Raw genomic sequence first — 16,285 nt, 5'->3', positions numbered from 1 at the left:
TTTTTATAATTTTCTTTTATAAAGTAAACTAGTGATAAAACAAGAAACTAAAAGATTCGATTGCAAGATCTAAAGATATACTTTCAAGTGCTAACCTCCCCAGCAACAGCGCCAGAAAAGAGCTTGATGTCTACTACACAACCTTCTTGTAGATGTTGTTGGGCCTCCAAGTGCAGAGGTTTGTAGGACAGTAGCAAATTTCCCCCAAGTGGATGACCTAAGGTTTATCAATCCGTGGGAGGCATAGGATGAAGATCGTCTCTCTCAAACAACCCTGCAACCAAATAACAAAGAGTCTCTTGTGTCCCCAACACACCCAATACAATGGTAAATTGTATAGGTGCACTAGTTTGGCAAAGAGATGGTGATACAAGTGCAATATGGATGGTAGATATAGGTTTTTGTAATCTGAAAATATAAAAACAGCAAGGTAACTAATGATAAAAGTGAGCGTAAACGGTATTGCAATGCTAGGAAACAAGGCCTAGGATTCATACTTTCACTAGTGCAAGTTCTCTCAACAATAGTAACATAACTGGATCATATAACTATCCCTCAACATGCAACAAAGAGTCACTCCAAAGTAACTAATAGCGGAGAACAAACGAAGAGATTATTGTAGGGTACGAAACCACCTCAAAGTTATCCTTTCTGATCGATCTATTCAAGAGTTCGTAGTAAAATAACACAAATCTATTCTTTCTGTTCAACCTATCCTAGAGTTCGTACTAGAATAACACCTTAAGACACAAATCAACCAAAACCCTAATGTCACCTAGATACTCCAATGTCACCTCAAGTATCCGTGGGTATGATTATACGATATGCATCACACAATCTCAGATTCATCTATTCAACCAACACAAAGAACTTCAAAGAGTGCACCAAAGTTTCTACCAGAGAGTCAAGACGAAAACGTGTGCCAACCCCTATGCATAAGTTCACGAGGTCACGGAACTCGCAAGTTGATCACCAAAACCTACATCAAGTGGATCATGTGATATCCCATTGTCACCACAGATAAGCACATGCAAGACATACATCAAGTGTTCTCAAATCCTTATAACTAAATCTGATAAGATAACTTCAAAGGGAAAACTCAATCCATTACAAGAGATTAGAGGGGGAGAAACATCATAAGATCCAACTATAATAGCAAAGCTCGCGATACATCAAGATCGTGCCGAATCAAGAACACGAGAGAGAGAGAGAGAGAGAGATCAAACACATAGCTACTGGTACATACCCTCAGCTCCGAGGGAGAACTACTCCCTCCTCATCATGGAGAGCGCCGGGATGATGAAGATGGCCACCGGAGAGGGATTCCCCCTTCCGGCAGGGTGCCGGAACGGGTCTAGATTGGTTTTCAGTGGCTACGGAGGCTTCTGGCGGCGGAACTCCCGATCTAGGTTTCTTTTTGGAAGTTTGGGGTTATATAAGAGGTGTTGGAGTCGGGGACAAGTCAGGGGGTCCCCGAGGCAGCCACGAGGTAATGGGCGCGCCCCCACCCTCGTGGTGGCCTCGGGACTCTTCTGGCCCACCTCCGATACTCCATGGGCTTCTTCTGGTCCAAAAATGATCTCCGTGAAATTTCAGGTCAATTGGACTCCGTTTGGTTTTCCTTTTCTACGATACTCAAGAACAAGGAAAAACAGAAACTGGCACTGGGCTCTAGGTTAATAGGTTAGTCCCAAAATTCATATAAAATAGCATATAAATGCATATAAAACATCCTAGATGGATAATATAATAGCATGGAATAATCAAAAATTATAGATACGTTGGAGACGTATCAAAGAACTCTGTCAATCACTATCTTATCTGGAAGATTAACTCTGACTTGATTCAAGCGGTTGTAGTACTTGGACATTCTGAGCACATGCTCACTGGTTGAGCTATTCTCCTCCATCTTGTAGGAAAAGTACTTGTCAGAGGTCTCACACCTCTCGACTCGGGCATGAGTCTGAAATACCAATTTCAGCTCTTGGAACATCTTATATGCTCTGTGGCGTTCAAAGCATTTGTGAAGTCCTGGTTCTAAGCCCTAAAGCATGGCGCACTAAACTATCAAGTAGTCATCATATCGAGCTTGCCAAACGTTCATAACGTCTGTATCTGCTCCTACAATAGGTGCGTCACCTAGCGGTGCATCAAGGACATAATTCTTCTGTGCAGCAATGAGGATAATCCTCAGATCACGGAGCTAGTCCGCATCATTGCTACTAACATCTTTCAACATAGTTTTCTCTAGGAACATACCATAAATAAAACGAGGAAGCTATACGTGAGCAATTGATCTACAACATAGATATGCAAATACTATCAGGACTAAGTTCATGGTAAATTTAAGTTCAACTAATCATATTACTTAAGAACTCCCACTTAGATAGACATCCCTCTAGTCATCTAAATGATCACGTGATCCATATCAACTAAACCATGTCCGATCATCACATGAGATGGAGTAGCTTTCAATGGTGAACATCACTATGTTGATCATATCTACTATATGATTCACGTTCAACCTTTCGGTCTCAGTGTTCTGAGGCCATATCTGCATATGCTAGGCTCGTCAAGTTTAACCTGAGTATTTTGCATGTGCAAAACTGGCTTGCACCCATTGCATGTAAACGTAGAGCTTATCACACCCGATCATCACGTGGTGTCTCAGCACGAAGAACTGTCGCAACGGTGCATACTCAAGGAGAACACTTACACCTTGAAATTTTAGTAAGGGATCATCTCATAATGCTACCATCATACTAAGCAAAATAAGATGCATAAAAGATAAACATCACATGCAATCAAAATATGTGACATGATATGGCCATCATTATCTTGTGCCTTTGATATCCATCTCCAAAGTACCGTCATGATCTCCATTGTCACCGGCATGATACCATGATATCCATCATCTTGATCTCTATCAATGTGTCATCACATCGCCGTCTCGCCAATTATTGCTTTTGCAACTATTGCTATCGCATAGCGATAAAGTAAAGCAATTATATGGCGCTTGCATCTTATGCAATTAAGAGGCAACCATAAGGCTCCTGCCAGTTGCCGATAACTTTAACAAAACATGATCATCTCATACAACAATTTATATCTCATCACGTCTTGACCATATCACATCACAACATGCCCTGCAAAAACAAGTTAGACGTCCTCTACTTTGTTGTTGCAAGTTTTACGTGGCTGCTACGGGCTTAGCAAGAACCGTTCTTACCTACGGCATAAAAACCACAACGTGGTATAGTGATTGCTTTTTGATCTTCAGAAAGAACCCTGTTCATTGAATCCGATTCAACTAAAGTTGGAGAAACAGACACCCACCAGCCACCTGTGTGCAAAGCACGTCGGTAGAACCAGTCTCATGAACATGGTCATGTAATGTCGGTCCGGGCCACTTCATCCAACAGTACCGCCGAATCAAGAAACAACTAGTGATGAAAAGCAATATGTATATACCCACGCCCACAACTCCTTTGTGTTTTACTCATGCATATAACATCTACGCATAGACCTGGCTCAGATGCCACTATTGGGGAACGCAGTATTTCAAAATTTTCCTATGATCACACAAGATCTATCTAGGAGATGCATAGCAACGAGATGGGAGAGTGTGTTCACATACCCTCGTAGACCGAAAGCGGAATCGTTAAGTAACGCGGTTGATGTAGTCGAACGTCCTCGCGATCCAACCGATCAAGTACCGAACACACGGCACCTCCGCGATCTGCACACGTTCAGCTCGGTGACGTCCCTTGTACTCTTGATCCAGTTGAGGCCAAGGGAGAGTTTTGTTAGCACAACGGCGTGGTGACAGTGATGATGAAGTTACCGACACAGGGCTTCGCCTAAGCACTACAACGATATGACCGATGTGGAAATCTGTGGAGGGGGGCCCGCACACGGCTAAGACAACTGTCAACTTGTGTGTCTATGGGGTGCCCCCCTCCCCGTATATAAAGGAGGGGAGGAGGAGGAGGGCCAGCCACAAGGGGCACACCCAAGGGGGGATTCCTACTCCTAGTAGGAGTAGGTTTCCCCCCTTTCCTAGTCCATGTAGGAGAAGAAGGAAGGAGAGGAGAGGAGAGGGAGAAGGAAAGAGGGGGGCGCCGCCCCCTCTAGTTCAATTCGGACCAGCCCATGGGGGGGCGCGCGGCCTCCCCTTTTGGCCCTTCTCTCCTTTCCACTAAGGCCCATGAAGGCCCAATACTTCCCCCGGCGAATGCCTGTAACTCTCCGGTACTCCGAAAAATACACGAACCACTTAGAACCTTTCCGATGTCCGAATATAGCCTTCCAATATATCGATCTTTACATCTCGACCATTTCGAGACTCCTCGTCATGTTAGTGATCTCATCCCGGACTCCGAACAAACTTTGGTCATTAAATCACATAACTCATAATACAAATCGTCATCGAACGTTAAGCGTGCGGACCCTACGGATTCGAGAACTATGTAGACATGACCGAGACATATCTCCGGTCAATAACCACTAGCGGAACCTAGATGCTCATATTGGCTCCTACATATTCTACGAAGAACTTTATCGGTCAAACCGCACAACAACATACGTTGTTCCCTTTGTCATCGGTATGTTACTTGCCTGAGATTCGATCGTCGGTATCATCATACCTAGTTCAATCTTGTTACTAGCAAGTCTCTTTACTTGTTCTATAATGCATCATCCCGTGACTAACTCATTAGTCACATTGCTTGCAAGGCTTATAGTGATGTGCATTACCGAGAGGGCCCAGAGATACCTCTCCGATCTATGCCAACTCAACAAACACCATCGGAGACACCTGTAGAGCATCTTTATAATCACCCAGTTACGTTGTGACGTTTGATAGCACACTAAGTGTTCCTCCGGTACTCGGGAGTTGCATAATCTCATAGTCATAGAAACATGTATAAGTCATGAAGAAAGCAGTAGCAATAAACTAAACGATCATAGTGCTAAGCTAACGAATGGGTCTAGTCCACCACATCATTATCTAATGATGTGATCCCATTCATCAAATGACAACACATGTCTATGGCTAGGATACTTAACCATCTTTGATTAACGAGCTAGTCAAGTAGAGGCATACTAGGGACACTTTGTTTGTCTACGTATTCACACATGTACTAAGTTTCCGGTTAATACAATTCTAGCATGAATAATAAACATTTATCATGATATAAGGAAATATAAATAACAACTTTATTATTGCCTCTAGGGCATATTTCCTTCACGGTGACCTACCCAAGCTGGCCAGGGCAGGGAAGCTTCAAAAGACGTAGCTCGACCTATCCACAAGTGGGATCCTCGGAGCCTGGATAAGCGACCAAGGAAGCCAGGGTGGCTGTGGGTTAGATCAGATCGATCTCGTGTAAAACCGTAGGCCCCGTGATCTATACAAGGTGAGGGGTAGGGGTAGCCATTCATGATATACATACGTAGAACCATACGCTCGGTAGTCTCATACTTCATTGCCATTGTAACCTTCGCACGAGGTACTCCATGAATACAAACCAAAAGCAGGATGTAGGGTGTTACTCCTTCCTGGAGGCCTGAACCTGGGTAACTTCCTCGTGTGGTCTTCGATCTGGTCCTTTCGATCATATTCGCCACTCTACCGAGGGTACTGACGGATTTATGCATTGTCACCATGCATCGGACGCGTATATCAAACAAAGTCTAGGACCAGGCGAATGTTTTCATCGCTTTGGAGGTTGCGTATGAAGTCGGATGGAGATGACCCAAAAACCAAAGTTGTCCGTTTCGACGATGCCGAAAACTTCCATGTTGATCACCTTTTCATCTCAGGTCATTTTGAGGTCCTAATCACTCACGCCTCACCTCACACATTCAATATGTCTCTGGGCCGGGGCATCACTTTTGGTCCTGATAAGGCCTGGCTATTTTGGTTGTAAAATTTGCAAACGACCTTGGATCGAGATGATTCAAAAACAAAAATCATTCGTCTCGACAAGACGAAGAATTTTTATACTGAACACTTCTTCATTTAAAGCCATCTTAATTGCGTTTTCTGTGATGCCATAATCTAGTGGCAACACGTGCATCTCTGAAATTGTCGTAACATTCGCATCTGGGCTCCATTTGGACCATATTCATATTTACTTTGATTGTTTTGGAGAGGGCCACATCCAATCATAAATTTGACTTCATCAAGCCACTCTTTAAGCGTCAACAGGTCCCACACGCCCCTCCAGCCTCGATCAATAATAGAGCTCCATTTCGAAGGAGCTCAGTATCTTTTAACATAATCTCGTTTTAGGGGCTCGATCCCACTCTTCAGTCAAAGTCAGCAAAGAGGAATTCTCGAGCCTGAAAAAATCCCACTGTAATGAAAATTCCAACAATAATTTGTTTGTTTGTGCCAAGGCACCGGTGATCAGACTCTTACCATGCTTCACGAGTGACACGCTACAAAATCGCACTCTAATTGAGAACGTTTCTTTCTGCCACACGGAGATGTCATGAGCCTCTTTGAAGCTAGCCAAAGCGTGTGGTCACCGGGATTCGGAACTGAAATTTCCACATGCTCCAAGATGCGCGGTCGGCAGGGGAGTAGAGAGCGGGCCCAATCCCCGCCCGCCCGAATCAGTTCCGCAACTTGGACTCATTCGGAGCCAACTGGGCAAGGGCAGAGCAGAGTATCGGATCACATCACATCACGCATAGAATTCGTTGTGCTGCCCCGTCTCCAAATCGCATATCGAATTCTCTCGTCATGGAATCCATGGGTCTCGTTCCGGTGTTCGTCGGCCGTGCGTGCGCGTGTGTGATCAGTCCTGAGCGCCTTGTCGCTGCACCAACCGCGCGGCCCTGCTAAAGCAGTTATGCCCGGAGAGGATCGCTGTCATATAAACTCGGTCCCCAATGGCTGCGCGAGGCCCAGACCAACCCCCTCCCCAGACTCCGCGGAGCACGAATCCAGGGTCGGTTACAGATTCCCATTCCTATCCCGCCTCCCGCTCCCGCTCCGGGGATGACCGGGGAAATCAAGAACCTCGACGGCGACAAGGCGCTGGCGGCGCCGGCCGATGACGGCGGCGGAGCGGCCGGCCATGGCAGGAAGGGCGGCAAGAACAAGCTGTCGCTGGTCCCGCTCATCTTCCTCATCTTCTTCGAGGTCGCCGGCGGGCCCTACGGCGCCGAGCCGGCGGTGCAGTCGGCGGGGCCCCTCTTCGCGCTGCTCGGCTTCCTCATCTTCCCCTTCATCTGGGCCATCCCGGAGTCGCTCGTCACGGCCGAGCTCTCCACCGCGATGCCCGGGAACGGCGGCTTCGTGGTCTGGGCCGACCGCGCCTTCGGCCCCGTCTCGGGCTCCCTCATGGGCACCTGGAAGTACGTCTCGGGGGCCATCAACGGCGCCGCCTTCCCGGCGCTCTGCGCCGACTACCTCGCCCGCGTCGTGCCCGCCGTGGCCGACGGCGGCGCGCGGGTGGCCACCATCGTCACCTTCAACGTCGCGCTCTCCGTGCTCAACTACACCGGCCTCAGCGTCGTGGGGTGGTCCGCCGTGGCGCTGGGGGTCGCCTCGCTGTCGCCGTTCGTGCTCATGTCCGGCATCGCGCTGCCCAAGATCCGGCCGCACAGGTGGGCGGCCACCGCCGGGGACAAGGACTGGAAGCTCTTCTTCAACACGCTCTTCTGGAACCTCAACTACTGGGACAGCGTCAGCACGATGGCCGGCGAGGTGGAGAATCCCGGCAGGACGTTCCCGACGGCGCTCATGTCGTCCGTGGCCATGACGTCCCTCGGCTACCTGCTGCCGCTCATGGCGGCCACCGGCGCCGTCGACGCGCCGCCGGAGCAGTGGGGGAACGGCTTCTTCGCCGACGCCGCAGGTAATTATTTCACTCATTACTTTGATTATTAAATCGACGCAAACGCATTGCTTTACAACCTTGTTGCTTGCAAGTTGCAACATCACGTTGCCAGCGGTTACATTTCTGTCGATCCACTACAGCTATTGATCATTGTTCTCTCCGTATTAATGCGTATTTCCATGATCATTAGTAGTACTACACCATATGGATGGATTTGGTAACAGTTCTTTAGTGTTGTTGGGATTGCAAATGATTCGTTCCCTTTTGGCATAAAGAATCGTAGGATATTGTTCCGTGTTGTGCACACATACTCTGCAACTGCAAGTTCATGTAACAGATATGTTCATCCAAATTATTTTTATGTTCTTAAACTGAAATTGTAGACATTGCAAGTGTTCTGGTAGCATGTTCAGTACCATTCGGCCTATGGCATGTATGAAGTGTGACAGTACCGAAGATATGCAAGACAAAGTTAACTTTTTTTGTCTATAAAAAGGGTTTTCTTCGCAAAAGGCAAGAGTGCCACTTGGCCACAAACCATCTGTGACATGACTAATGTGACTGCAACGCAGGCACGATCGCCGGCGACTGGCTCAAGTACTGGATCGAGGTGGGCGCGGTGCTCTCCTCCATCGGCCTCTACTCGGCGACGCTAAGCAGCGCGGCTTTCCAGCTTCTTGGAATGGCGGACCTAGGCCTCCTCCCCCGTGTGTTCGCGCTACGTGCCCCGATCTTCAACACTCCCTGGGTCAGCATCGTGGTCACCAGCCTCATCACCCTCGGCATGTCCTTCTTCAGCTTCAACAACATCGTGGCCGCTGCCAACTTCCTCTACAGCCTCGGCATGCTCCTCGAGTTTGCCACGTTTGTCTGGCTTCGGATCAAGCGGCCCGAGATGTCGCGCCCCTACCGCGTACCGCTGCGACTCCCAGGCATCATTGTCCTCTGCCTCGTCCCCTCGGGGTTCCTTGTCTTCGTCATGGCCATCGCTGGTTGGAAGGTGTATGCCATCAGCGCTATGTTCACTGCAGCAGGCCTCGGGGTGTATTACCTCATGAAGTTTTGTAAGGTGAGAGGGTTCCTCAAGTTTGGCACCATCGACGGCGAGGGTTTGATGTATGAGTGTCATCAGGGGAGAGAAAATGTCAGTGTTTGAGGGTTGTGATTCTCTTGGTATCACAAAAACAACACTGATTTGGTGGGTGCAATCATGACATATTGCAAGCCGACCATTTCTCTCCTTTCCTTTCATCAGCAGCGTAGCGAAATAGCATTTTTCATAGCTTACTAGAAGCATATGAGTACATATCATTGCTTTTCTCTTCTCTTGGTGGATCTCTGTCTGCTGGCTAATATCTGATGGGTTATTCAGTTCTTGGGCTGCTGGGTTGTTGAGTCGAGCGCTATCCTTTTGCTGGTTATGTTTTTCTAAGAGGTTTTGTGTGGTAGGAGAGAAGCATTGCTTGGTTATGCTTTGTTTGGACTGTATATTTTAGACTGAATGACGGTCGATGGTAGCTTCCTTATACACATGCTCCATACTTTATGAAACCATAAAAAGAACTTTACAATTCATAAATCTTCTATGACACCCAGTTAGATCATGACTTGGTGAAACATATACAAACATGATTCTAGGATGTAAAGGCATCTTCAACGCCGATCCTCAAACCATCTGCATTCGTCTGGATCACGAAAGCCAGCCAACGCGATCCTGTATCGGTCTGCGGTGCGATCCAGACACGCTTTCTTCCGCAAACCGGAGACAAACAGGAGGGGGCTTTGCGGGAGTCCGGACCGCTCTCACGCCCGCTTCTGACCGCCATGGCCCACCCAAACCTCCCTCCTCACTCCCGCGCGCGCTTCCCGCCGAGCGTCAGCTGCCCGCATTCATGCCAATGTAGAGTGCGTCGCTCCACATTGAAGACGGCTCAGGGTGGACGCGGCCTTTCACTGCCTCTACCATTGAAGCGGCGCGCCGGCCGAGGGCACTGTCTGCTGCACGCTCAACTGAACATGACTCCTCGCCGCATTCAAACGCCTCCATTAAACCCGCGTGGAAGCTGAGAAATCTACTCCGGCCAGATGCCCGTTAAGGAGCAGCCGACATTAAATGCAATGTCGGGCAAGCTCCTCCCATCCACCTGTTGGGTTTCGTAGTAATTTCAAAAAATTTCCTACGCACACGCAAGATCATGTGATGCTTAGCAACGAGAGGGGAGAGTGTTGTCTACGTACCCACGCAGACCGACTGCGGAAGCGTTGACACAACGTAGAGGAAGTAGTCGTACGTCTTCGCGATCCAACCGATCAAGCACCGAAACTACGGCACCTCCGAGTTCGAGCACACGTTCAGCTCGATGACGATCCCCGGACTCCGATTCAGCAAAGTGTCGGGGAAGAGTTCCGTCAGCACGACGGCGTGGTGACGATCTTGATGCACTACAGCAGCAGGGCTTCGCCTAAACTCCGCTACAGTATTATCGAGGACTATGGTGGCAGGGGGCACCGCACACAGCTAAGGAATAGATCACGTGGATCAACTTATGTTTCTTGATCTGTCTTTGGTGCTAGCCCTGCCCCTCTATTTATATCTTGAGCCCTGGGGTCGAAACTTGGAGTAAAAGTCTCCACAAAGTCGGTTTCACCCGATAGGCAAGAGTCCTTCTCGGACTCCAGGGCCAGACGCCAGGGATCCCGGCGTCTGGACCCAGACGCCAGGGACCCTGGCGTCTGGCCCCTGGACTCCACAAAACTTCCTTTTGCGCTTTCCAAAAACCTTGTGGGCTTTCCCCTTTGGCCCAAATAAAGTGTTCTCCTACCCAAACATTTCGGGAAACATCCGGAACCCCTTCCGGTGATTTCCGGAACCCTTCCGGTGACCAAACACTATTATCATATATGTCAAACTTTATCTCCGGACCATTCCGAAGTTCCTCGTCATGTCCGTGATCTCATCTCGGACTCCGAACAACATTCGGTACATCAAAATACATAAACTCATAATATAACTGTCATCGTAACCTTAAGCGTGCGGACCCTACGGGTTCGAGAACAATGTAGACATGACCGAGACATGTCTCCAGTCAATAACCAATAGCGGGACCTGGATGCCCATATTGGCTCCTACATATTCTACGAAGATCTTTATCGGTCAGACCGCATAACAACATACGTTGTTCCCTTTGTCATCGGTATGTTACTTGCCCGAGATTCGATCGTCGGTATCCCATACCTAGTTCAATCTCGTTGCCGGCAAGTCTCTTTACTCGTTCTGTAATACATCATCCCGCAACTAACTCATTTAGTTGCAATGCTTGCAAGGCTTTAAGTGATGTGCATTACCGAGAGGGCCCAGAGATACCTCTCCGACAATCGGAGTGACAAATCCTAATCTCGAAATACGCCAACCCAACATCTACCTTTGGAGACACCTGTAATGCTCCTTTATAATCACCCAGTTACGTTGTGACGTTTGGTAGCACCCAAAGTGTTCCTCCGGCAAACGGGAGTTGCATAATCTCATAGTCATAGGAACATGTATAAGTCATGAAGAAAGCAATAGCAACATACTAAACGATCGGGTGCTAAGCTAATGGAATGGGTCATGTCAATCAGATCATTCAACTAATGATGTGACCTCGTTAATCAAATAACAACACTTTGTTCATGGTTAGGAAACATAACCATCTTTGATTAACGAGCTAGTCAAGTAGAGGCATACTAGTGACACTCTGGTTGTCTATGTATTCACACATGTATTATGTTTCCGGTTAATACAATTCTAGCATGAATAATAAACATTCATCATGAAATAAGGAAATAAATAATAACTTTATTATTGCCTCTAGGGCATATTTCCTTCACCACCGTCTTTTTAAATGAGGCCAGGCGCCTGGCAAGAAACGCACCACTCCGCTGCTCCCCATCTCCTCTTTCATCATTTTCTCCACCCTTTTGATAGCATCCGACGAGCAGGAAGAGCAGTTCTCCGTCATAAAAACTGGATGGGTGGCCAATCGAGCCGGCTGGATACGAGCGAGGAAGCTCGCTGCTCCACCTCCCTTGCCTAGCCCAATAGAGCAAGTTGCCACCCGAAGCCGGCGTGTGGTTCAGCAAGTCACCGCTCCAAGCCAGCTCGCAGAGGAGTGACGAGTTGCTCCAAGCCGGTACGAAGGGAAGCACAGCGGCACGAGCATCGTCACTGTCGTGGATGACGCCGCGTCATACCATGCCTCCCTGTGCCTGCAATCGCATCATTCGTTGTCAACGCGCATGTAATCGTGCCCTGCCGGCAAAGAAAGAAGCCGACTGTACGGAGATCGATGAGTTAGTGGCCAGTGCGTCCGCGTCCACCGCCAACATCGAGGGAAAGTAGAACATGGGAGTCCGCACCGCATGGGTCCCAAGAAGGCCACCGCCGCCACGTCACCGGCTAGCACAGCCGGTGACTTACCCGATTCTTCAGCGCAGACCATCCTCGACCCCCGCTTGGGCTCCACGAAAGCGAAGGCGCCCCCTTCCCCTCCGGCGAAGCATCAACCGGCGGTTCCACTTCGATGAGCGGTGGGGAAGTGTGCGACCCTTTGCGTTGAAACATATACCTCCAGGGTTCCCGGCGGTCCGATGAGCTGGCTACCGGACATGAGAAAGACAAAGGGATCTGCCGCGACCGGTCGAAGACTGGTGTAGTATATCCGTATCGTGGGAGTGGAGCTCCGCGTGACTGTACGTGCACATAATTTTACCTTTTTAGTTAAAATATGTCCAAAATATAAATGTTTGCACCTGGCTTGTATGAAATCTGTCATGTTTATACGAAACTCGGCCGTATTTGAACGAATTTCGTCTAGTTAGTTTGAATTGTTGACCGGATGTATGCGAGCAGCGTTGGATGACGGTCTCCCGCATTTGTGTCCGTGGACTGCTCCATTCTGTCCGCGGACAGATGCGGGGGAAATTTGCGGGTCGCTGTTGAAGATGCCCTAAGAGCTACAAAGAAACCTTTTCCAAATAGTGGCATGAAATTGTCAAGCCCCTCTACTAAGCTTCCGAAGAGAACTACGATGTTCCGTGAGATCCTCTTCACTGAGGAGCGAAGGGTTTTCCTATGTGATAATACTTTCTTCATTTTTATATAGAAAGCCACAAACTTAAATTACAGGTACTAACGTAAAATTTAATGTACACTTTATAAGCCAGTTTTTCTTTTTGTTTACTGAGATCATTAATACGCAACAAATATGTAAGGAAACTGAGTGGTGGAAGTAGCTAGTGTTATATGACTACATGCATGCAAGTATTAAGCAGGTTACTAGTACGATGAAATGTCATTAATTCTTTCGTCGATTAGTGTTGGTGGATTGTATTGATGCAAAACGTATATTCCATAGTGGCCTTGTATAAGTAAATGGAGGGAGTACTACGTATGCGCCCCTGCGTTGCCACGGGAACCAAATATTTTTTAGCACAATGAGAAGATCATACGGGATAAATCTTGATGCAAAGCAAATAGACAAAATAAAATGATGATTTGGTTATATTTTGGTCATTTATTAAACCGGCAAAATAGGTATGTGCCCCTAATTGTTTTTGCTTTATAACCCCGTTCGATTGATATTTATTTGTCTACGGAAAAACAATTTATTGCCATTTATTGAGTTACCAAAAATGTCTGACATATATCAGGTTTTATCATAAGAAACAATTTATTTATGAATCATAAATTTATTTCTGTATATTGTAGACAAGATCTGGCTTAATGGGTTACCAACGATTGGTTTGCTGAAATCTAGAAGGCATGAAAAAACAGAGAAAAAAAGATGGTGAGTGAGACTTTGGATGCAAACAAAGTGAATTATGGAACCTTACATTATTTTAAGTAGGAGCAGTCTATATAATAGATATAGATATTTTGATTAAGATTTAGATTAGATCAAATTTAGATTTGGATTTGGATTTAGATTAGCTTAGATTTAGATAGGAGAGATGTCCATGTTTCAAAACATTATTCACAGTTTTCAAAATGTTTCCCGTTCTTCAAGAAACTATTTTGAATCACTCCCCTCCCCCCCACCTACAAAAAAAAACAATGTGCTACAAGTTCACTACATTGTCACTTAACCGCTAGATTATGTGCATAAAAAAACACGAAACAACTAAGCACGTGCTAATGGGCTGTCCCGTTTGCTCGGGCCTGACGCAAAATGCGTCATATAGAGACTCCCAAAAATGGGGGGCGCCTACGCCTCACGTTACGTGAGACGATGGCAAACCCTCGCGTCGGGGGAGCACCAGATGGGACGGCCTAGCCGCGGGGCGGGCGCGGCCTATTTTTTGTTTTTTCTTCTGTTATCCCATTTTTCTCTCTTGTATTTTTAATCCCTACGCGTGCCAGCTGGCAGACCCAATACGACACAGGTAGAGAGAAACCTTTAGCGAGAGTTTCCTTCTCGCCTCGCTTAAAGCGACAAATAGTCCCCGCGCAAAAATAGGGGCACGACTATTTCTTGCGGGAGCTCCTATCTGTGAAGATGTGCTATTACCAGTTGTGCTAGTGTGTGTTCGTGGATATAGTACTGAGCGAAATCCATAAGAACCAAAACTCGCGACATCCGAATATTTTTGAAATTTCAAACGCAAAAACATTTTTCTTTAAAAAACCCAAAATGTTTTACAAAAAACAAACACTTTTCAAAATTATGAACAAATTTTCTAAAAAATTAAACATTTTCGACACATTGTTTTTCTGAAACTCTAGATCTTTTAAAAACAAGAATTTTTATAATAAACCGGGAACATTTTTTGAAATTCCCGCAAAAATGGAACATGGACATTTTATGAAACTCTGGAGCAAAATTTCAAAAGAAGAACATTTTTCAAGATGGAACTTTTTTGAAAATAACAAAAATTGGGAATGTGGATACTTTTTGCAAACATGATCTCTTTTTCTTTGAAACTATAGAATAAATTTGAAAATATGACCATATTTTAAATTGACAACAATTACTTAAACAAGAATATTTATTGAAACTTCCGAATAATATTTTAAAACACGAACATTTTAAAAAATTTGCGAACAAATTTTAGTCTTCCAAACAAAAATTGGAAACATGATTTTTTTTAAAAAAATTGCACACAGTTGTTTATATAGAATTAGTTATTGAAATTCCCATTTTTTTCTAAAAGTTTTCAAAAATTTGAACAAAAAGGTAAACAAATTAAAAGGAACAAAAAAGAAAAGGAAAAAAGAAAAAGATAAAACCAAATAATAAGAAACCATAAGAAACCAAAAAACAAGTAGAAACCGGTTCATAAACCTTTTAGAATGTTCCCAAAACCGATTAAACCAGGGCGGGAACCTTCCAGAATGTCTCCAAAATTGGATGCTATGTACTCACAGCTTCTATATGGGCCGTCCCAGTTCGATCGCTAGCTTGATTGGGTTTGTGCGAACAATCGGCTACTTGACGCTGAATGCGTTAAATAGAAAAATGAAATCACTAATCAAAGGAAAAGCGGGGAGCAAGTAGTTAACGAGCGCTCCTTTGGGAGCATTACAATGATCAGCGTTACTTGGCGCGCTCTCAGCCGCCCGCCACGTGTCGCGCTCTGAGTGTTCCCTTCGGATTAACCGAGAGTTCTCTTTTGACCTTCGCTTATTAAATTTTACCGTCGGGTATTCCGTGCAATCCCCGTGGATATAGCCATAACCGTCGGATATAACAATGAACTGTCGGGCATTAAATTGGATATTCGAGAGTTGGGTTTTCCCCATCGGTACATGCAGTACACCGTCGGTTATTAGCACACATACATGTGAGTTGAGAAAAACCGTCGGGCATTACCATCACCGTCGGCTATTACTTTAATGGACGACGGCCCGTCGGCTATCAGATTTCACCGTCGGAAATATGGGGATTTCTAGTAGTGATGGTTCCTTCCAACTAGCGATTTGAAGTTAACCAAACTGTAGTGGCGACGACTTGTGCGCCTGCCCATTGAACCACCCAATGCAGACGACGGTTGATAGTATATGATAATTTGCCTTCATTTTATTGAAAGAAAACCAGACTACCCAAGCTATGACTTGCTCATACTCAATAAAAAGCTCATGCAGACAGGTGCGGCCCGGTATGTTGATGTAGACCAGACCGCGAGAGACGGACGACAAAGACGACCGCAGCATCAGAGGCGGCTCGGACAGATAAGTCGGCCGCGGCATTGTAAGCCGGTGCGGACGGGAGAGTCGGCCGTAGCTTTGTAAACCAGTACGGACGGGCGAATCGGCCGCAGGGATGGTCCCGACAAGTTGAAGTAGTCCGGGCCGCAAACTCGGATTCGTCAAAAAGACAACCTCCAAAATTTTCTTACATGTGAAGCCCGCTTGTCATTGACTCTTGTGCCTCTCCCTGTCCGCCGATGTGTGCAGA

At 46.4% G+C, this 16,285-nt stretch overlaps 1 protein-coding gene across 1 annotated transcript; it reads left to right on the top strand.

Annotated features, from left to right (window-relative positions):
• Positions 1-6,617: 6,617 nt before the first annotated feature.
• Positions 6,618-9,248, top strand: LOC125522170 (probable polyamine transporter At3g13620). Its single transcript, XM_048687248.1, has 2 exons — positions 6,618-7,871; positions 8,426-9,248. The coding sequence occupies exons 1-2, from the start codon at positions 7,010-7,012 to the stop codon at positions 9,007-9,009; spliced, it is 1,446 nt and encodes a 481-aa protein (XP_048543205.1). The 5' UTR covers positions 6,618-7,009; the 3' UTR covers positions 9,010-9,248.
• The last annotated feature ends 7,037 nt before the right edge of the window (positions 9,249-16,285 follow it).

The sequence above is a fragment of the Triticum urartu genome, chromosome 7 (genome assembly GCF_003073215.2).
Source record: "Triticum urartu cultivar G1812 chromosome 7, Tu2.1, whole genome shotgun sequence".
Lineage (NCBI taxonomy): Eukaryota > Viridiplantae > Streptophyta > Magnoliopsida > Poales > Poaceae > Triticum > Triticum urartu.
This window is presented reverse-complemented; position numbering and strand designations above follow the sequence as displayed.